This window comes from Schistocerca serialis, chromosome 10 (genome assembly GCF_023864345.2).
Source record: "Schistocerca serialis cubense isolate TAMUIC-IGC-003099 chromosome 10, iqSchSeri2.2, whole genome shotgun sequence".
NCBI classification, from domain to species: Eukaryota; Metazoa; Arthropoda; class Insecta; order Orthoptera; family Acrididae; genus Schistocerca; species Schistocerca serialis.
The window spans coordinates 40,288,002-40,310,499 of NC_064647.1; the positions used below are offsets into that span (position 1 = coordinate 40,288,002).

At 40.5% G+C, this 22,498-nt stretch overlaps 1 protein-coding gene across 1 annotated transcript in view; it reads right to left on the reverse strand.

Annotated features, from left to right (window-relative positions):
• LOC126425214 (serine/arginine repetitive matrix protein 1-like) overlaps positions 1–20,971 on the reverse strand; it is a 109,133-nt gene extending 88,162 nt beyond the window's left edge. Inside the window, exons 1-3 of the mRNA XM_050088171.1 lie at positions 20,868–20,971; positions 12,570–12,805; positions 8,413–8,601 (exon numbers count right to left, since the gene is read on the reverse strand). Coding sequence (XP_049944128.1) covers positions 8,413–8,601; positions 12,570–12,805; positions 20,868–20,969 — 527 coding nt within the window. The 5' untranslated portion in view covers positions 20,970–20,971. The remainder of the gene's footprint in view (positions 1–8,412; positions 8,602–12,569; positions 12,806–20,867) is intronic.
• Between the last annotated feature and the right edge of the window lie 1,527 nt (positions 20,972–22,498).

Genomic DNA, 22,498 nt, shown 5'->3' on the forward strand with positions numbered 1-22,498 from the left:
TGTGGACAGTTGGGAATCTGAGTCTCATGGGAAGCGTGCAAGGGATAAGTCCCTGCAGTCGCGCTATTCAACTGTGTCCTCGGTGGCTCAGATGGATAGAGCGTCTACCATGTAAGCAGGAGATCCCGGGTGCGAGTCCCGGTCGGGGCACACATTTTCAGCTGTCCACATCGAGGTGTATCAACAACACCTGTCGGCAGCTGAGGTTTTCAGTTAGTCATCATTTATTCCCATATGACGTGGTACCAGGAGACGGTTACTGTAGGTGTAAAAACCCCTAGCACGCCTATCTGTGGGGCACATATAGTAATGGGAAAATAGTGACATGCAAGCTTAGCTCTGTAATGCCTGGTAGAATTCCAACAAAACTTGGTGCACATATGACCGAGTGCCAGGAAGCGGTTACCAATGGGGTAAGACACCCCTAACAACCCTGTCTGGGGGTCAGAGGGGGAGAGTAATGACCTGTAAGCATTACTGTGAAATTCCTGGAGCAATATCAATCACGCTAGATACTTTTATTACTGTCTGGAAAATTGATATTATGGGATAAAATAACTGTAGCACTCTAGCCCAGTCAACAAGGACCAAAAACGTCGAACAGACGAAACATCGCTGATTTTTGTATAATGGTAGGGTGGAGTGTCATGAACAATATGTTAAAAATCTCCGCCAGTGGCGTGTCAGCGTAGGGTGAGATGTTTGGCATTTAAAAGTCACTTTTTTACAATTGCAAAGCTTTACAGTGCACTGTCAACGACAGACAGCAGCAAGTTGCCACGTTTACCTGTCCAGTACCTCATCCACCAATACTAGAAAGCTCGCTGACATCATTACATTTACATATTATACGCTTTTCAGCTTTTGATTATAGGAACATATTTTACACAAAATCTCACATAACAACAGCAAATAGGTGCTCATTTAATAAAATGGACATAATTCAACTATGTAAAGATTAACTCAGTCAAGTTATTTGGTCTACCCATGTAGCAGACTTGTTTAAGAAATGTTCGGTAGATTCAGCGTGTCTGCAAAACGAAAAGTGAACTGCGTCGTGGCGAGGAAAGTTGTCTATCCCACAACAGCGCTACAGTTGCCGTACATGATGGCTAAGAATAAGTTTCTCCCATAGCAGTGTACAACAGTGTATAGCGATTTCCGAAGATTCTGCCCACAACGCTTTCTTGTTTTACTATTATTAATAGCTCGTACCTATATTCCAAGTAGTGTTAACTCGCGCGTCTCTTCACTGCATCGCCAGTGACTGACAAGCGGCGCCGCTAGAGGTCGGCATAACTTTGTGAAGTATTCTTCAGTTGATTTTTGTGGCAAATTCAACAGATAGAGTGGGAAATCACCCACTTGTGTTTCAATTTGTAGACCTACAGAGCAGGGAATTGCACAAGCACAATCCAGCAAGCTACCTATCCTCACACATCTGCACTCCATCAGTTCCCCTCCACTCACTTACACCCCCAGAAAACAATTTAGCCCTTAATAGTCTCTATTGCGCTTAGACGTGGTACATACTTATCAGATTTGTTCTTAATCCTTTTAGTAAAAAGACAAACATTAATTTTATACCAGTAAAACACAATTTATTAATCATGTGCGTTTTTCCATCCCCTGCGATGTGGATGCTGTTAGTCCTTTAGAAAAAAATGAATAGAAACTTCAGTCAAGGAAATTTGATGTACAGTACTGTAATTTTGTACTGGCAAACATTTTTTCATGAAGCCACAGATTACGAGTTATTTAGAAAAATATAAAGAAAGTGACCTTCAACCCCCCCCCCCTCCACCGCCAAATACATACTTACACCATAGTGGAAGAGACTTTAACTATGGTGTTCACAGCAGTATCTCCTATCACTGCACAAAAATTTTTAACTCTTCAATTCTCCCCCCCCCCCCCCCCCAATTTTCTTTTGTTGACTGGGCTACTCCTAGAGATACGCATGAAGTGGAATTTAAAAGTATACTAGTGTCTTTCCATAGTTTTCACAGTGCTGGGCTGAATGGTGACAGTCCTGATGGCTTTTACCCATAGGGGTGAGGGTGATTCCAGAATGCTGGGAGTGATTTGAACCAAACTCTTTACATATAGCAGTTATTATATGTTAAAGAAGTACAATGGGACTAGCGCACCACTAGCATTTCTAAGGAAGAAAAGTCAGGGTAGGAGAAGAAAGGGGGTGATATGTAATATAACTGACGAACCCATAGAGAAACTACCACCAAACTTAGCACACATATGGTTTCCTGCTTAGGAAAAAGTGTAGTATGGGTAAGACACCCTTACTGTCACAATTTATTGGAATGGGGATGATAAAGAAGCGATATGTACACTTAGTTCTGGAATACATGGACCAGTTTCAAGAAATGTTGCTGCTCATAGTTGAAAAAAGATGTCAGTTCACTCATAGTAGCTGATCGAGAAGTGCATATGTCAAGATGAGTGAACAGAACATGTAAGCCTTGAGCGTGCACGGCAGTTTGAACCAAATATGTAAAAACGGCTCTGAGCACTATGTGACTTAACTTCTGAACCCAATGATAGCTTCTGAAACCAATGATAGCTGAAAATTATTTCCTTTAGTCTCATATCTAAAAACATTCTGGGTATGTTGGTTGATTAGTGGCAGCCATGATGGTTTTTTACACCTATTAGTGAGTGAGAAGAGCTGAGTAAGGATTACTTACATACACACATATATGTCTATGTATAATACACAAAATAATCTAGTGACATAGTCTCAAGAATATCTAGTTTTTTTCGTCATCTTCAAATAAAATCATTTGATTCATAATGGGTATAACAAGATCATGCAGGCATCAGATGAGCCCATTTAAAAATTCTCTCTGGTCCCCCTGTATTTCCTGTTCATGTTTGTTCTCTTACTTTGTATCCAATTTAGGACATCTAATAATCCTTTTAATCACAATTACATGACAATTTTGTCATCCAGTGGTCACCAGAGATAAATAGAACACAATACTTATTATAAAGATTACGTTGTCCTAAATCAAGATTTGAGCAAGACCGTCATTTAAACCCCAATACCCTCCTTTACAGCACCAGTCACCTCCACGATATCAGTGATCTCTGTATAGCGTCCCCACTGCTATATTACGGAAAGACTTAAAAAACAGTATTTATAAAGAAGAGACATTTAAAAATTTAATAATATATTTTTATCATGTAGAAATAAAACAATAATTTCTCTGTCGAGAAATGCAAGGAAATGCAATGCAAAGAAATAATTGATGACAAAATGATCTAAAGAGACGACAAGATACGCTCTTTTGTTAATTTTTTTAATCGATTTCTTCACTTGTCTTGATGATGTACAGACGGACATCTTGCGAGTGCTGGCAAATGTAAGCATATTTGTATGAGTTAAGCATATAATATACTGATTTAATATTATTGTGCACTTTTAATTCGTAAGAGGTGATCCGGATTTCAAGTCTGCCTTCCTTGAATTAACCTACATTCAAACAATTTACAGTTCAACAATCGCAGCGGCCGATGCAGCCAACGACGCCATTACGTGGCGATATTAACTTATGAAATTAGCGGAAGCGAAATACTCGCCCACTATTAACATAATATTAATTTTTCTCCACAGCCACACGAAGTTGCAGAAATACGTAGCTTTAAGATTCTTATTTTCAGTACCATAGCCGAGAGCCAGAGCCAGGGCTCCGACTACAATACAATGGTTAACGGAGGTAAGAAAAATACTCTCGCGCGTGTGTGGGCTGCAATTTTAATTAATAACTAAAGATCTTTTGCTTTAAAGTGAACTGACTAGCCGAGGAAATTAATATGAAAAGTTTATTACATTGTTCAACTTATATGCTCATGTTTTAAGATTCAGCGAGTCTAACATTCATTAACGTAACAAATAATTTGAAATTAATATTGTGAAAAAGGAGAACTTCAAGAAAGCTTTTAATCGTAAAATCAAAATTAAATGAAATATCATTTTTATTAAGGCCCACCACGTAAGTCGGCAACAATCAAAAAATAATAATAACAATAATAATATATTAAATTACGACGGACGACGGACGCGAGATCTGTATGACATGATAAGCTAAGACATTCCACTAAACACTTTCCTTTGAATTGCTATTCCCAAGTTTTGATTTTCCACAGTGGAGCTACTTCCACACACCATGTGGAAATACCTATAGATGTTGTTTATGAAAGTATAGGCGGGATTATCAGTGATACAGACAGTTTAATCGGGCTTGGAGACGTGCTTGGACAGCCTAATGGTTAAGGCGACTGCTGAAGAAGAGGAGAAAAAGGTATTGATTGGCGACTCCATGGAGTGTCCTGTGCACCACGACCAGATAATGGATATACTTGGAAGGAGAGACAGCATTGGTCGTATTTTTTTGTTTTATTAACCGCAAAATCGATTTTCGGTCACTTAGTGACCATCCTCAGTGCTGTAATATACAATTTAAATATGTAGGCACTGGTGTCAACAAACTTAGAGCGATCCCATAAACTGAGGAAAAGGGTGGCTCAAGTCTTGGTCTCACATTAATTTTCATTTGTCACAATGTATTCATTAAATTGGAAGTTCAGTGTGTCAGAATGGTTTTTACTGATATTTCATGTCATTACATCTTAACATTTTGCTTCTACATCGAATACATCCATTTTAATTCAGTAAATAAACACTCAACATAGTCTCAAGTATGAACTGCAGTATCTTTGTTGCAAACATGAATTTTGACTTGAAACAACATACTGAGCAGTGTATCTGATGCGAAATAAATTACGAAGATTGTCATGTTGTGCCACACAGTGGAAGGTAAGTTAGGATATAACATCAATTGACAATGAGATAATTGCAAACATTGTTCTCTGTTGTGATAGACTTGAAATTGTATGTAACCACATATGTCAGTAATGACCATAGAGACCAAAAATCTATCTGTTAGACACTGATATCAGTCATTTTCAATTGAGTTTACAGGTCAGAATCCCCTGCTTCCCATTTCTACCCGTAAGTCCACAGAGTGTAGTTTACTCCCAGTTCATTTTATGCAGACAGTGGATTATTTGTGTTGCTCGGTTGTTTGTGTTAGTTCAGGCATTACAATTATTTACCATAAAATGTATTAGAGGACTTCAAGAATACATTAAAATCTCTCTTTGTTTCGTTTGAAAGTGATCCCTTAAGCCTACATAATAATTACTTGAAACAATATTTAAATTTTGGAGCTCATGAAAAAACATGTAAAATTGAAAATACACATGAATGTAAGGTTAATTAAACAATATTTCATACCTTTTTTAAATCTTCAAAAGTACTTGCCTGAAAGAGGTCACACAAAAATAAACAAAAACTAAAAATCAGCCATTTTATTATATTCCAGTACCAGATATGAAGTAGGGTCCAAATCAGGAGGGAATAGGTAAGATCAAAATATAATATCAAGGAATAAATAAATGTGAAATTAGTTAACATCTTAAGAAAATTCAGCTTAAACCATATACTTCTCATTCTTCATATCTTTCTCATGTACCTCATGAGAACCAGACTAAAATTTGGCAATTTGAAGGTATTTTTATCTTTTTAACCATTACATTTATTTCTCTCATCAGAATACAGTTATGTTTCCTTCCATAATTTGTTTCAACATTTTCGAATTCAGCAGCTTCATGTTCTTCAGTATTCTCCAGACAATATTCAAATTACATTTTATATATTATGAAGTTTAACATGTACAGATAGTGTTCAGTCAGCAATTTGATTACGCTTCCAGTTGTCTGGGAAATTACAAATGTTCAGTAAGCTACATGAAATTGTATTGAAATTAATAATTTATAATATTAATTTTGAAATTCTTTTGTTTACCACCCATTTGAACACTTTCTTGTATATGTCAGTTATAAAACGATATTGCCATCATCGAATTAATAAGTTTTATTTCTCTAATTCAATTTCGTATTCATTTCCTTATCCCACAATTGGAACACAAACATCCACGCCATCTGCAAAAATTTTCCTTGTGCTCAAAGACTATTTTATTTAAACTCTAGCATCATTAACATCTGACCATCGCTGAAGAAAGTAGCCAGCTGCATAAAAGGTACAATTAAAACAATTTTCCTCATCATTTCTTTACAGTCTTTCAAGGATCATCCAGGAAATTCTGATAGATAAAGAACTTGATTCTTTTTCTGTTTATCTCATTGTTATTTATGCTATATTCTGCTAACGACATGGTAAAGCTAATTGTATTAAAACAGTAAAGAAATGAAAAGATGTTCTGTTCTACAGAAATATAATTTTCCCATCTTAATTTGTATGAAGTATATTGCATGTGTTCTTAAATCAATTGGTTTCGATTTCAGACACTGATATGGTGTATAAAATCGCTTTGTTTGACATAATATTGCAGTTTCTTTAGTTCTATTACAATTGATAGTTTCATCATTCTCAACAATTACACACATTATGAAATCTTGGACTTTGTCATGTGTTGGTACTAATGAAGGACGTTTTGGTTCATAACTAGAAGAAACTCCAATGTCAGCTTTTGACGTAAAAGAAAAGAAACTAAATGTCTAAGTCCTAGGTATCAGAATGCATGAATCATCTGAAGATTACACAATTGCATTAAGAAAGGAATGCATAAAAACCTTACATTATTCATGCACAAGTGAAATTAAAATGGAATGCCTTTTGTTGAAGATAAAGGTTGTTTGGTTACAAATTGTTTAGTAAACTCTTAGAACATATACTATTTAATGTTTAAATGCAGAAGAACAGAAATGTCATAAAGGAACTGCACTGAACACACATTAAATTTATCATCATGATGATGCAAATAGTAATATAATCTGGTCTTGTAAGGCCTTAAACTGAATAAATATTTTAGTATGACCTGGGATGAAATGAAAAAAAAAAACAAAAAAGAAAATCAGTATCAAAAGAAAACTGAAAGAAGTATTCAAAAGTACAAACTGAATTTAATTTGATATATTAGTAGATGGATGGTTACTGATGTTGAGTAAATGACTGGCAATAACAATAGTCAGAATGAAAATGTGGGATGTATGAAAATATTGACAAAGGAATTCGGCTCTTTCATCATCAACAATCTGAAAGGTATTTCATATTTAATACGGTTTTTGATCAAACTTGAACAATTAAATTTCCACATGCTTTGTGGAAATCAGAGAAACATGGTAAAGAAATAGGTGACTGGATGAATAAATATTTTCTTTTTAAATTAATCATCTTGGCTACATTTATTGTTTTCCAGATACTAACTTTGGGAAAGTTTAGTTAAGGGACTGAAGGCATTAACTCATTGCAAGGTGAATAAAGACAGCATTTATTGCTTAAAGTGCGCAAAAATATTTGGAATATGGGTTTGAAGTATCTAAAATTTTAGACTTAATTTAAAAGAAAGAATGTACAATTAAGTTTTCAGATGGTGAAAACATAGCTGCAACAGCTGGCAGAGAAATTATGAAAGGAAAAAGAAATTTCAAATTAGGAGCAAAAGTAAGAAATAGTAATACATAAAGGAGCACACTTAGTTTAAACATAATATTACTCCTACAGGTAAAAATATAAGGCAGCTGATAAACATAAAATATTCATCTATATCTTAAATTCTCTCTACACTATATTATAGCTCATCTGATCGGATATATTTAACTGAAGATGTCAGAATATTCCTTACAACAAAGCAAATACAGGATTTTTTAAATTCGTTTGCAAAAGTTTCTGTATCAAAGTTTGTATTATATGATAGTAGTTGATTCTTCAAACCTCCCTTTTTAAAATTTGTAGACGTTTATGGTAATATATCATCAAAATATGTTCTGCTTTTTTTTAGGTTAATTCATACCTTAATCCTCATTGATGAGTCAGATGCATTCTTGATATCCTGCCTGAAAGGAACAATATTCAATTCTGGCAAACTACACCACGTGACTATCTGTTGCTACAAGGCTCAGAAAACAGTGGAGATTACATGTTCAATAATTATCTAATGGAAAATGTGACTATAACATTGAATGTTCCGTAGGCACATCCTAAAAATATATCATAGCAGACTGTCAAGAAAGGTTGTTCAGTATGCTGTAAAATTAAAAGGAAAACCCAACTGGCTTAGGGAATTTCATGAAAGCTTATAAGAAAGTGGCGAAAATAAGCAAGGAATTGAAGACAAAACACGATTAAGAGTGGGAAGCGTTTGGAAACATAAAGCTCCAAAAAATAGGAAAGAAAATGGATAGCAGAAGAAAGAAACAGGATAGTTAACAGCTGGAGGAGTGTTTGGCAAAGTGTGAAGTTAAATTAATGGATTAGAAGAAAATAACTCTGACGAGAGGTTTAGTGGTGAATGAGTCTGTGTGTCTCACCTGAGGTCAGAGATGGCGGAGGAATCCCTGCGCTTGCGGCCCGTGAGCGTGGCGTCCGCCGAGGACTCTCGCCTCTTGCGGAAGCCGAAGCCCGACGAGGTGTGCGTCTCCGGGGGCGGCGCCGACGTCGTCGTGGAGGAGCGCCCCCAGGGCAGCGACTTGGCCAGGTCCGCCAGCGTCTCCCGCCGGCTGTGCCAACACCACGTCACATCGCGTTACGTACACAGTATGGACTTAATCTTAAGTACTGTAATCATCTACTGCGATGGTAAAAGCAACTGCACTCCCCACTTAATGGGTTGTGCATTTGAGTCGAACCACATAGTCACAAGGAGCTAATGAACAACATGCAGTAAGTGAAGTTTATTGCTACACAGGAAAATCCGTTGAGACAGTAAGATATGTGAGGTGTAGTGTATTTCGAGCTAGAAAGTCGCTCGTACCCAGAAAGATACTTTGTGTCAAAAGGATACTATAAGCTGGAAGGACACTAAAAGCCACAAAACCACTTCATACTGGAAGGATACTGTGAGTAATTTCGGACTGGAGAGATAATGAAGAGCTTGACGTATGCATCATGATGGAAGGATATATCAAGGCAGAGGGGTACAGCAGGATAAGCCTTTGGAGAACCATACAGCGAGCAAAAATGTTACGTTTCAGCTGCAGGAATGTGGAGATGGAAGAGTACATTGACACAGATGGATACCTTGGCGCAAAAGGATATGTCTTAGTGGAATGTTTTTAGCCAAAGGATGCATCAAACTGGAACTATACTGCAAGCCAGAACAATACTGCGAGGCAGAAAGAAATGTTAAATAGGAAGGATAACTTGATCTGCGGTGCTGTATGAAGGTGGAAGGCTATGTTGAGCTGGATTAATATGTCAAGGCAGAAGAGTATGGAAAGACATGAAATGGCAGAAGGATATGGCCTGGCAGAAGGACAAATTGACGCATAAGGGTAATTTGAGATATGTGGATATATTGAAATTGTGCTGGTGTATCCTGGCGCCATCACACCATGCGGCATAGAGGTTACGAGAGTATCGATAGAGGCCGATGCAAGACTCCCTGGAAACGCGCACCCAAAACCTTCTTGGTCGCCATGGACCGGAGGGTCAGTTAGTTCAGTTAGTTCGAGCTAGTTCAAGCCTGTTGCACCTAGTGAGTTCAAGCGTGTCACCGACTCAGAGCTGCAGAATTAGCCTCTAGCACAGAGACAGGTAACATATAGCAAAACCTTATAGTGAACATAGCAGACTTCTACTTCACCAGCAGTGAGGCTAAAGTAGACAATATAGGAGAGCTTGTACCACAGCACATGGGAACTTAAGCTAAGTAGCTCTCTGTTTATGAATAAAGAACCCAGTTAATAATTGCTTGCAGTTTGTGTTACAGAACGATGATACTGCCAAAAAAAACCAACATCTCTTTCTTGCTTCCCATAATACAGTTCGACAGAGGCAACGAGGTGACATAAAAGCTGGTAACGAAAATCCAAAAGAAATAATACGATACATTGATATTCAAGGGTATGTTGAGTTATAAAGGTACATTGAGGCGAAATGGTACTTCAAACATGAGGGATATGTGGCGGGGATAGGGTGGGCGGGGGCGGGTGAGCGAAGGACGTAAGTCCAGCTGGGACTTAAGAATTTGTGAAGCAAAAAATTTACAGAAGGATATGCCATGGCAGAAGAACATGGCGAAGTACAAGAATACGTTGATACAGAAGAACAAGTGGAGGCAGAAGGATACAATGTGAGAAAAGCACTCCAAGGTTTCAAATACCCATGCCCAGTCAACCATAAGATGCAAGGCCTTATTATGTGTGAGCAGCCGAACTTGTGACTACAGAACATTAGGGCAGACTCTGGAAAATATCGTGGAAGTATATCCCACAGTAAAATATGGTGGATTAGCTGAGGACTTTGTAAAAACCACACCACATCCTATGAAGTGAAAAGTAATCGCGATGAGACGAAATGTACAATCTCCTCTCGATATGCAGCCCTGCTGCTACTGTTTCTGACAGCAGGGAAAAGTTTTCAGTGGAGTGATAGTAAATGAGATAATATTTCATACTGACATGGGCATCGATGGCATTAATAGATTGCTTGGAAGCAATAGTCAACAGAGTTTGCGGGGACAAGAATAAACTTTAGTAGGTTTTTTATGTTCGACGTATTGGGACTGGTTTTCCTAGATTGGCGCCGTAAAATATGCTTTGGTAATTGACAAACATACTGACAATAGCTTGCTCCCCACAAGTGATGGTGAAAGTTAGCAAATGGAATATAAAAATTGATATTACATTGATCTTCAAGAAACACATTGGGTTCATATGCAGCAAAGGAACAAGTCTGATACATCAGATGTATATGCTAACAAGATAAAGATATTTTATACAAAAATTAAAACTTTTGATCATATTCATTCTTCAGATCACACAGCACACATTGAGATTCAATTTCGGTTTTATTCTAGATGCGAACAGAAACGCTATAAAACTAGTTGAATTTCGGTATTAACATAGACCCAAATATAAAGTCAATGGAATTAATTCAAAGCAAATTTTTGTCACATTGCTTGTGAAGCACAATTACGAGCACTGCGATACAAGTCCGTAGCCTTCCTAAAGTTATAAAAAGGAAAATGCTTTTACATGTATCCAGAAACATTGCTTCATATAATAGTTCGAAGCATAGGAGAAATACATGCATGACTGTGTACTGAGACTAAAACAAACTATCACAAATCACCAAACTCTTCTAAGATCAAGCGTTTAGAGCATTATATCGCTATAAGTGGAAAAATAATTTTGCGCACACCAGCTGTGCACAAAGAACGACAGTGGAAAAGTTTCAGCCTGTGGACTCAAACGGTTGGGTTGGAGTCCAGAGAGTGAGCGACTGAATCTGCATTCGATACTCCTGAAGAAGACATAAATGGGAGCTTAGTTAATATCATAGACAGATGATTTCGTCGCTGTGTTGGCTACCACCGTCCTACACACAAATACTTAGTGTAAGAGAAGGGGAATGTGGTGAGAGTGATGGAGAGTAGAGAAGTTTGGCAATCAGAGTGAGGGCCACCTAATGAGTGGGTCCTATTGGTTGGTGCTGTGCAGGTGTGCTAACTGCAGCCAACCCTCTCATTCAGGATGAGTGTAAGGCAAGAGGAATGTTATAGGGCTGGTGGTGAGTTGAATAATACTGCAGTCAGATGCCACGCGGGATTAGCCGAGCGGTCTAGGGCGCTGCAGTAATGGACTGTGCAGCTGGTCCCGGCGGAGGTTGAAGTCCTCCCTCGGGCATGGGTGTGTGTGTTTGTCCTTAGGATAATTTAGGTTAGGTTGTGTGTAAGCTTTGGGACTGATGACCTTAGCAGTTCAGTCCCATAAGATTTCACACACATTTGAACATTTTTTTGCAGTCAGAGTGGGGGGCCACCTGGTGAACAGCACCTTGTGACTGGAGCCATGTAGCTGAGCTGGGTGTAACCACCCCACTTATCCAACAGGAATGTGACAGGAGCGGTGACGGTTGGGGTAGGCAGAGTGGGTGGGAACCTAGTGAGTGGGTTGTTGTGGATGGAGTCATACAGCTTTACTAGCTGTAACGACCCCAGTCTTTCAGGATGGGTGTAAGACAAGAGGAATGTGATAAGACTAGTGGTGAGTTGAGGTGTTGGGCAGGCAGATTGCGTGGGAAACAGGTGGGTGGGTTGTTGTGGATATAGTCATACAGCTGTACCAGCTGTAACCACCCCAGTCATTCAGGATGGGAGTAAGACAGGAGGAATGAGATAAGACTGGTGGTGAGTTGAGGAGTTGTGCACTCAGAGTGGGGGCGGGGGGGGGGGGGGCGTCATGGTGAGTAGGTCCTTGTGACTGGAGCCACGTAGCTGAGCTGACTGTAACCACCCCACTTACCCAGGGTGATTGTAACACAAGACGAATGTGGTAGGATCAGCATTGAATTGAGGGATTGGGCAGGCAAACTGGGTGGGAACCTGGTGAGCGGGTCGTGGTGGATGGAGTCGTGATGCTGCGCTAGTTGGAACCATCCTTCTCATTCAGGGAGTAAGACAAGAGGAATGTGGAGGGTGGTGGCGAGTTGAGCAGTTGGATAGTCAGAGTGGGGGGCCGGCCACCTGGTGAGTGGGTCCTTGTGGCTGGAGCCTCTGAGCGAGCGGGATCCGTGCGAGCTGCCGCCGCCCCACTCGCGCAAGATGTCGGTCAGCTGGGCCAGCGAGGAGCGCCGGCGCCGGCCCGCCGTCGTGGGCGGCGACGTCTCCTGTGTCTCGGTGGGCGGCGACACCGACGTGATCTGCGCCGCCGAGTCGCGCCGCCCCGCGCCCAGCCGCTGACGCAGCGTCGACTCCTCCACCTGCCGCCACCAGAAACACGCGTACAACGCACTACACGCCACGAGAAGAGGTAAGGCTTCTTCTCCAGCTACACACAAGCTGAATTAAAGACTTAGCACGTGCTGTGGTTGGTTCGAGACAGGGAAGAAAACGGGCCCTGACAACACACATACCCTACGCACTAGACACCATAAAAGCTTCACTCCAAGGGTTAGTTATGATTGGAAACCCACTCTCTGATGAGGTCATAAGAAATTGTACACAACCTTATACAGGGCTTACATGGGAAAGAAACTGGGACATAACTCTTTAGAATTACTTTTTCGTCTTTGTTCTGCATAACCATCGCTAGAACTCCAAAATCACGTGTGAATATACGGTATTTTACCCAACCGACACGCTGCGTTTACCAAACCTAAGGGTTAAAATTTGTAACACGGATAGCAAGAACCACATTTCACTTATTGTGCGTACACACTACAGTAGCAAGAGCTATTTCTACCTTAACTGGCGGTACACACCAGTGAGATTTCTAGCTTATTTTTCGTATTCAAGGAAAGTGATGTAAGCTCTATTTCCACTCAATGTGTCAAACTTCGTATCTGTTTACTGGCTATTTTTTCAGGGGTTTTCAGTAGCGATATGTAACAGGGCTTCCTCTCCCCCACCTTTTTTCATTCCAACGACATACGTATGAGTCGTTCTGATGCTCACAGGCATTAACATCCAAATGGTATACGGCACCATGATACCGCCACCAATAACATGCCAGAATGTCCCGAATAAATACCACCTGAGGTCCATCATTCAAACAGGATGGAAGCAAATAAGCTCAAATTTTCTAAGACTGTACAATTATTCCAGTCCACAACTTGTGAGGTAATCGTTGCCGGTTATCTGAGACAAGCATGTCTACGAATTCTCAGTACTCCATATACTGCTATTTCAGCTCATGAAATTATGGTCACAGTTGAAAGTGGTCTCATCAGTGAACAAGAAAACAGCACGACCTCCAGCACGTCGGATAATCAACTGACGGAATCAAACTCCTAGTGCAAAGTCGTACACACCTTTTGTGTGCACGTAAGACTTACCAAAACCCAAGGGGAGTTCATACGATTTGTCGATTTTAAAAAAATGTTTTCCAATGTAAAAGCGTGCAATATGTTCAAATTTCTAAGACAAATGGCGATAAACTGTAGGGAATAACGGATAATATACAAGTATACCCGAACCTAGAACGAACAATAGGAGTTGAAGATCAAATACGAAGTGCTCGCATGAAAAGGGTATAAGAGAGGGACGTAATTTTTCACCCCTACTGTCATATCTACACATTGATAAAGTAATAATGCAAATGAAATAAAGGTTCAAGAGTGAGATTAAAATTCAGAATGAAAGGATATAAATGGTATGATACGCTGATAACTTGGCTATCTTCAGTGAAAGTGGAGAAGTATTACCGGATGAGTTGAATGTAATGAACAGTCTAATGAGTACAGAACAGAGGCTGAGAGTAAACCGGAAAAACACAAACGAAATGAGAAGTAGCACAAATGAGAATAGAGAGAAACTTAACATCAAAATTGGTAATCACGAAGTAGTCGAAGTTAAGGAATTCTGCTGTATTGGAGGCAAAATAAATCTTGATGGACGAAGATAGGACGACAAAGAAAGCAGACTAGTTTGTGCAAAGAGGACATTCCTGGCAAAGAGAAGTCTACTAGTTTCAAACATAGGACTTAATTTTGGAAAAAAATAAATGAGAACGTACGCACAGCAGTGTATAGTAGTGAATTATGGGAAGTGGGAAAACCACAACGGAAAAAAATTTAAGCATTTCAGATATGGTGCTGCAGAAGAACGTTGAAAAGTAGATGGACATGTAAATTAAGAGATAAGTAGGTTCTTTGCGAAATCGCCGAGAAAGTAACATACGAAAATCACTGAAAGAAAGAAGGATGACAGAACATGTTTTGATACACGAAGCAGTAATTAAATTCCGTTGTGCTTTCGGTTGCTGTAGAGGTCAAAAAGTGTAGTACTAGACTGGAATACACACTACAAATAATTGAAGATGTAGGGTGTAAGTGCTACTACTAGATGAAGAGGTTAGCACAGGAGAGAGATTCATGGCGGACGACATCAAAACAGTCAGACAAACTGATCATTCCCAAAAATTGTTTTGATGAAGCTGTGCACTGAGAGAAATGGATAATGTCACACCATGACCCGTAAGTCCTATATTTATCAAACATTGTCGAAATATTCTTCACGTAAGAGGTGTTAAATTATTAAACGTTCGGAACTGTTGTCTTTAACCAACATCAGTATGAAGTGTGACCCTATTGGAAGCAATACAATGGTATAGCCATTGCAGCACAGAAGCAAACTACATCCGAATGACACGTTGAGCAATGTTTTGATAAGCTCGTGTCAATTCATGAAGACTGCAAGTTTGTTGTACTAGCGAATATTCGGCTTTCCTTAAAGATATACCAAATCAGTGTTCGAGGATGGAGAGTTATGGGTCTCGATAATCGCTGCTGGGTTTGATCTTTCATCAGGTCATCTGTAAACACGCTGACGTCGATCAGGCATCCATAATCAGAAAAGATACTCATCACTGTGAACCAAAGAATAGCCATCAACGGGCCAGCTCTCTCTGGCCCCATAGTTTGCAAGTCTCATTAGTATTGTGTAGTGATGTCAGCGATAAAGGAAGCAAGACTGCTCTAGACCGTAACTGAGTGTGCAAAAGTTCGCGGTGGCATCCAGCCTGTAACCTCTGTCCGGATTAAACGTTGTCATCCGAGTATTCCTCCGAGCAAGCCGATCATCATGTAGTCCTTCTGGAAGGCCTGTGCCTACCCTTCTTGTCACACTGTAGTCCTGATTCCATTTCGTCACCATTCGCCTGTGTGACCTGTCGATATGACGGTCCTATGTTCCTCATGCCAATGATTCGACCTTTCCAAAGATAGAGAGATGGAGGCAGACTGCATGTGAATGTACACTGTGTGATCCAAAGTATCCGGACATCCCAAAAACATACGTTTTTCATATTAGGTGCCTTGTGCTGCCTCCTACAACCAGGTACTCCACATCAGGGACCTCAGCAGGCATTACACATCGTGAGAGAACAGAATGGGGCGCTCCGCAGATTTCAGGTTCTTCGAACTTGGTCAGATGACTGGGTGTCATTGTGTCACACATCGTACGCCAGATTTCCACACTCCTAAACATCCCTAGGTACACTGTTTCCGATGTGATAGTGAAATGAAAACGTGAAGGGACACGTACAGCACAAAAGCGTACAGGCCGACCTCGTCTGTTGACTGACAGAGAGCGCCGACAGTTGAAGAGGGTCGTAAAGTGTAATAGGCATACATTTAACCAGACCATCACACAGGAACTCGAAACTGCATCAGGATCAATTGCAAGTACTATGACAGTTAGACTGGAGGTGAGAGAACTAGGATTTCATGGTCGAGCAGCTGCTCATAAGCCACACATAACGCCAGTAAATGCCAAATAACGCCTCACTTGGTGTAAGGAGATCAACACTGGGCGATTGAACAGTGGAAAAACGTCGTGTGGAGTGACGAATCACGGTACGCAATATGGCGATCCGATGGCAGGGTGGGGGTATGGCGAATGCCCAGTGAACGTGTGTAGTGTCAACATTAAATTTCGGAGACTGGGGTGTTATGGTGCGGTCGTGTTTTCATGCAAAGGGTTTGCACCCCTTGTTGTTTTGCGTTTCACTATTACAGCACAGCCCTCCATTGATGTTTTAAGCACCTTTTTGCTTCCCACTGTTAAAGGGCAATTCAGGGATGGCGACTGCATCTTTCGACACGAACGAGCAGCTTTTCATGATGCACGGCCTGTGGCGGAATGATTACACGACAATAACATCCCTGTAATGGACTGGCCTGCACGGAGTCCTGACCTGAAACCTATAGATCACCTTGGCCTCACCGATCGACATCAATACCTCTCCTCAGTGCAGCACTCCGTGAGGAACGGGCTGCCATTCCCCAAGAAACCTTCCAACACCTGTTTGTAGGTGTGCCTGCGAGAGTGGAAGCTGTCATCAAGGCTAAAGGTGGGCCAACACGATACTGAGTTCCAGCATTACCGATGGAGGGCGCTACGAAGTTGTAAGTCATTTTCAGCCAGGTTTCCGGATACTTTTGATCACATAGTGTAATTTAGCTATGCTACGTTGTGATTTGAAGGGCTACATTAATGTGAAACACAGCCAACAGCCATCGTGGACTTACGTCTGTCTTCACCTGTAGGAATGACTTTTCTGTCCAATGAAAATACTTCGAATAAGCTCAGGTAATGATGAAATTTTATTCAACATATCCCACATGCATGGAAATACTGGAGATGGATTTGTTAGCTGGTTGCCAAGGTGTTGATAGTGCGACATTGGCCATTTCTATCAGCGTAATATCTGGGCCTCCTTATACCCAGTCAGCTGACTCAGTGGTTAGCACATTCGAGGACATCAGTTCAAATCCCCATCCGGTCGGCCGGAATTAGGTTTTCCGTCACTTTTTCTGTATCGCTCCAGGCAAATGCTGGGATGGTCCCTTTGAATATTAGAATCTATTTCTTTCCCCATCCTTTCGTATTCCGAGCTTGTATGGTTATCTTGTCAGTGATGTAGTGTCTTGTAGATAAAGCGTTTATTACATTTTCACGAGCTACATACGTGCGGCTAATTTCCTGTTATCTTTGTGGTTACTAGTTCACTTTTCAAATTTCTTCCACGCTTGAGCGCTTGCTAGAGACAGTCTTGCATTTCAGAAGCAGTTTAGTGTGAAGTAGCGCCGCTTGTATTGTCCACCCTTGTATCGTACAGGCGTTTGGTTCTTTTGGTTAGAGCATCTGAGTGTTGGTTATACCGTCGGTGACTCAGCACCTTGCGTTCCTGCAGCAGATAATGCGAGAACACAGTTCGTTCATATATTTTAACTTTCAAACAGGTAGTGTCTAGAGTATAGTTCCGTTGTACCTAGTATGGATTGAAACTGTGGGTTGGTAATGCTGTGGTCGTAGCTCCAGGTGGTGTCACTCACACGGCTTGAGGCTGCTGCTAATGGGGATCAGTCTAGGAAGCCGGACATTGGGATCCAGTGGATGTCCCCACGTGACCTCAGGTCGGTCGACTATAGCCGCCACCCGAGATACTGGCTGCAGTGTCATTGACAGCAAACCTGTTGGGGAGTGGGAGATTACGCTAAGGTGTGGCCGGCAGCGAAAGAATTTCTAGGGACAGTGTTGGAGGGGGGGGGGGGGGGGGGCAATTGGTTGGAGGACGTCCACAGTTCATCTGACGTATAGGTTTCTGACACTATCTGTCTCTGACAATATCCTTGTGCCAGATGCAGGAATCCATGTGTAGTCTGGGTGCACACTGAGAGGAGTCATTCCAGATGTGTAAAGGTTGTTCCAGATGCCATGAAGAGCATAGGATGCAGCCAATTTCAGGTGGTAGCTTACGTCAGTACTAACGATATGTGTCACTTTGAATTAGAAGAGATTCTTTCTGGTTTCAGGCAGCTACTCAAGTGGTAGAGACAGCCGCCTTGCTTACGAGATGAAGATGGGACTCACCATCTGTAGCATCATTGTTAGACATGGCGGTTGTCCTTTAGCACAAAGTAGAGTGAAGGGTCTGGATCAGAGGCTCCGACAGTTCTGTTAATCTGTATGGTGCAGATTCCTCGGCTTACGCCATAGGATGGTTAAGCAGTTGTGACTTCGACTTGATTCCTAAGATGAAGTCAAGTCGGTAATGTCATTGGATTTCCCTCTTTTCGTATATTTTGGTATCTAGAATGATTCCACATTCGTCTCTCCTCCAACTTGTTCACTTTTGTTACTGTGTAATGTGGCTGCAACGCCAGCAGGAGGCATAGATCTCGCGGTGAACAGTGGTCACTATGTTTTGGCTCATCATTGTACGCATGTAATAACCTGCTTCAAAACCTGTACACTTTTTATGAATACTGCTCTAATTTTTTCACGAGCATCTGCACGTAGATGAATGCCGGTATTTGAGTCTCTGTCCGAGACCTGTTGCGTATCGTCTATAGAAATTAGACATACGACTAACTAAATGCAAAAATCTACTGTTGGGGCAAGACTCTCCCAGATGTCCTCATTGGGGAGGGAGCAAGTGTCATTTATTTTCACGCCACTCAAACAGATATCTCCACAACCATTTGGAATGTCTCACAAAGAATCCTCTATACATTTATGTTATGTCAAACGATTCATCTTTATGTCCACAATGATACAGAAACTTCAGAGTAATGTAGGATCACACACAAACACACACACACACACACACACACACACACACACACACACACACACACACGCACACACAAATGCACCACTTTCACCCTAATAATTTATTTATTCTTGCTTTTGTTCAGAAAACTGAAAGTAATTTATTCTTAAATTAATAATAGTGAATTTGTAAAAGACTTTGCTTCGATACGTGTATGATGTTCTTATATTTTTAAATAGGTTGGAATAAACATTTGATTAATTTCGTGTGCAAAATAAGATTCAGATAACTTATCAATTCTAGGTAAATAGTTACGTAGCAGTGAAAGTGATTGAAACGGAACACAGGTATTACTTTATAAGTTTATAAGTTAGTCACAAACCCCTACCATTCCAATAAACCAAAAATAATTTAATATAGATCTCAATATTTTTTCTAAATGATAACGCTTTTGGCATTTCGTACAACAACTTCACAAATATAATAAACGGACATTTAAAGGGCAAAAATGTTACCATTTACTATATGCTATATGGCACTGACTCCAAAATATTGGAGAGTCATTGAATATGTTTATTAATTAAATAATTCAACCAGTTAAATGGTCGTTCCACATGAGTTTAAGCTCATTTACAAATATCTTTTGCTGACAGCAGACGCTATTAATGAAAATTGTGTTTGAAAATCTGACACATATTTTTCATTAATATAATCTGAAATTTGGAAATTTCGTGTCACTTAGGAACCACTATCCAGAGTTAAATTGTTAGCCATGTTGATGCAACATCTAGTTCTCAACAGCTGCTGACCACAGTTAACCATTTGCTCTTAGAAGCGATATTCACGTTGTGTATGCTTCAAAATACCTGGTGATCAAAAAGTCAGTATAAATTTGAAAACAATAAATCACGGAATAATGTAGATAGAGAGGTACAAATTGACACACATGCTTGGAATGACATGGGGTTTTATTAGAACCAAACAATACAAAAGTTCAAAAAATGTCCGACAGATGGCGCTTCATCTGATCAGAATAGAAATAATTAGCATAACAAAGTAAGACAAAGCAAAGATGACGTTCTTTACAGGAAATGTTCAATATGTCCACCATCATTCCTAAGCAATATCTGTAGTCGAGGAATAATGTTGTGAATAGCACTGCAAAGCAAGTCCGGAGCGATGGTGAGGCATTGGCGTCGGATGTTGTGTTTGAGCATCCCTAGAGATGTCAGTCGATCACGATACATTTGCGACTTCAGGTAACCCCAAAGACAATAATCGCACGGACTGAGGTCTGGGGACCTGGGACGCCAAGCATGACGAATGTGGCTGCTGAGCACACGATCATCACCAAACGAAGCGCGCAAGAGATCTTTCACGCGTCTAGCAATATGGGGTGGAGCGCCATCCTGCATTTTGGTTCTAATAAAACCCCATGTCATTCCAAGCATGTGTGTCAATTTTTACCTCTCTATCTACATTATTCCATGGTTTATTAAGTTTTCAAATGTATACTGACTTTTTGATCACCCGGTACATTAAATAGTTTAAGTTAGGTTGGGATAGTTTATGTTCGATTTTGATCTCTTAGGTTAGGTTAGATTATGTTGGATTAGGGTGGTTTAAGTTAGCTTATATTAGATTATGCTAGGTTCTGTTAGGTTACATTAGACTATATTTCGTTGAATTAGGATAGGTTATGTTAGGGAAGGCCAATATTTACATATTGGGCATGGACAGTATGTTAACCTCGACAAAACACGTACCTGCTCCCGGACGAGGTCGTCCCAGCCATTGCCACCCTGCCAGACGAGCCCCACCTGGTGGCTCAGGATGGGCAGGTTGCAGACGAAGCAGATGGCTGTCATCGTCCTGTGGGCACCCCAAAGCCACGATGTCACCCGACCAGTTCATGGTGGAAGGTGCATTGCTGATTAACTATGTGATGGCCTTGGCTACAGGACTGAGTGAGTGAGTGAGTAGCGGTAAGAAAACACGCTTACCAGAGAAAACCTTATTCACCCCCTGTTCGTTTTCGAACGCTGCATATGGTGTAGAAGTCCCAGACGGTCATCTAACTCTCCACCACTGACGGCGGTAATATGTGTGTAACTGTTTGTTTTATGTAACAAGCACAGAGTCAGTTGGTCGACGTGCAGTCGTGACGCAATGGAAGAAAGGAGCAATAATGTTTGGACTTCTCCTAAATTACGCAGTAAGTGAAATTAACAGACTTCTTGGTGTATCCACACGGAATGGTGTGGAATGGTGTAGCACTTAGAGGCTGGAAACCGACAGCAACCATGCATGATAGTAAATTGCTACAGTCAGAGACTGAATGTTCATTTCAACCAGTTTACGAATGAAAACTTGAATGTAGTTCATGGAATGAATAATTTGGGGTTGATTACCTTGAAAAAGTCCATTGCACACACTGGCACAGAAGGCTGCATGTCTTCAGTGGGCCAAACAAAACTTAGTGGAGAGTAGATGACTGAAAGCGTAAAGTGTGATCTGAAGACACATCTTAAAGTACAGAAATGAATGAGTGCATCGAGGCCTAATGAAGCGTTGGGCCCACAGTGTGTCGAGCGTGTTGTTTAAGCCAGAGATGATTCTGTGATATTTTGGGGATATTTTTGTATGCACGACGTGGGCTGAGAATTCCGGTTACCGTGAACGACACAGATTTTTTATTTCAAATTTTTCTTCACCAACGGTCCTTCTACAGCTTCGTGACTGCAGAAACTCTCATTTTACGAGATTGAAAAAGCTGAGTTATCATGCCTGCATGTGTACATTTCTGGTTTGATATATATTCGGTCATGATGTCAGCCTTTGAAAGGCCAATCTAAATCACCTGAGCTTAATTTCATCGAGTGGCTTCAGCTGGATTTGCCATGCCTGAGAAAGACTTTCTTCCTCAGTAAACTGAGGGCAAAGTCAAGGCTACAGAGGTTAACGTGATGTCTCTTTGGAGTGATCAACTTTATGTCCCGTGTCCTTGGATTGCGACTAATAGTTTGGAACGTCAGGCAATCATGTTGCAAAATGTATGTATATTTTGTGACATGTCCAGTACCTCAATAATATTTCACTCTGTGATTCCTCATACTCAATTTTAAATTAAGGAGCTAATCAAAGTAGAAAGAGATTGCCGTATATCTTAGAAAAAGATTGCCGTATATCTCCACTCATGATTAGAATTATAGAGCTCAACAGAAGCAAGGAAAATTCAATCTGCTATAAAATGTACAGATACATCCCAAAAATGCATGTGTAAGTGGAGGACAGGTCATTTACCTTCAGACGGTCTCTACCACGAAATTAAGTACATGCTACTCCTATATCAGAATTTTAGACGTTGTGGTGAGCACATTTTGACTGCTGTTTACTA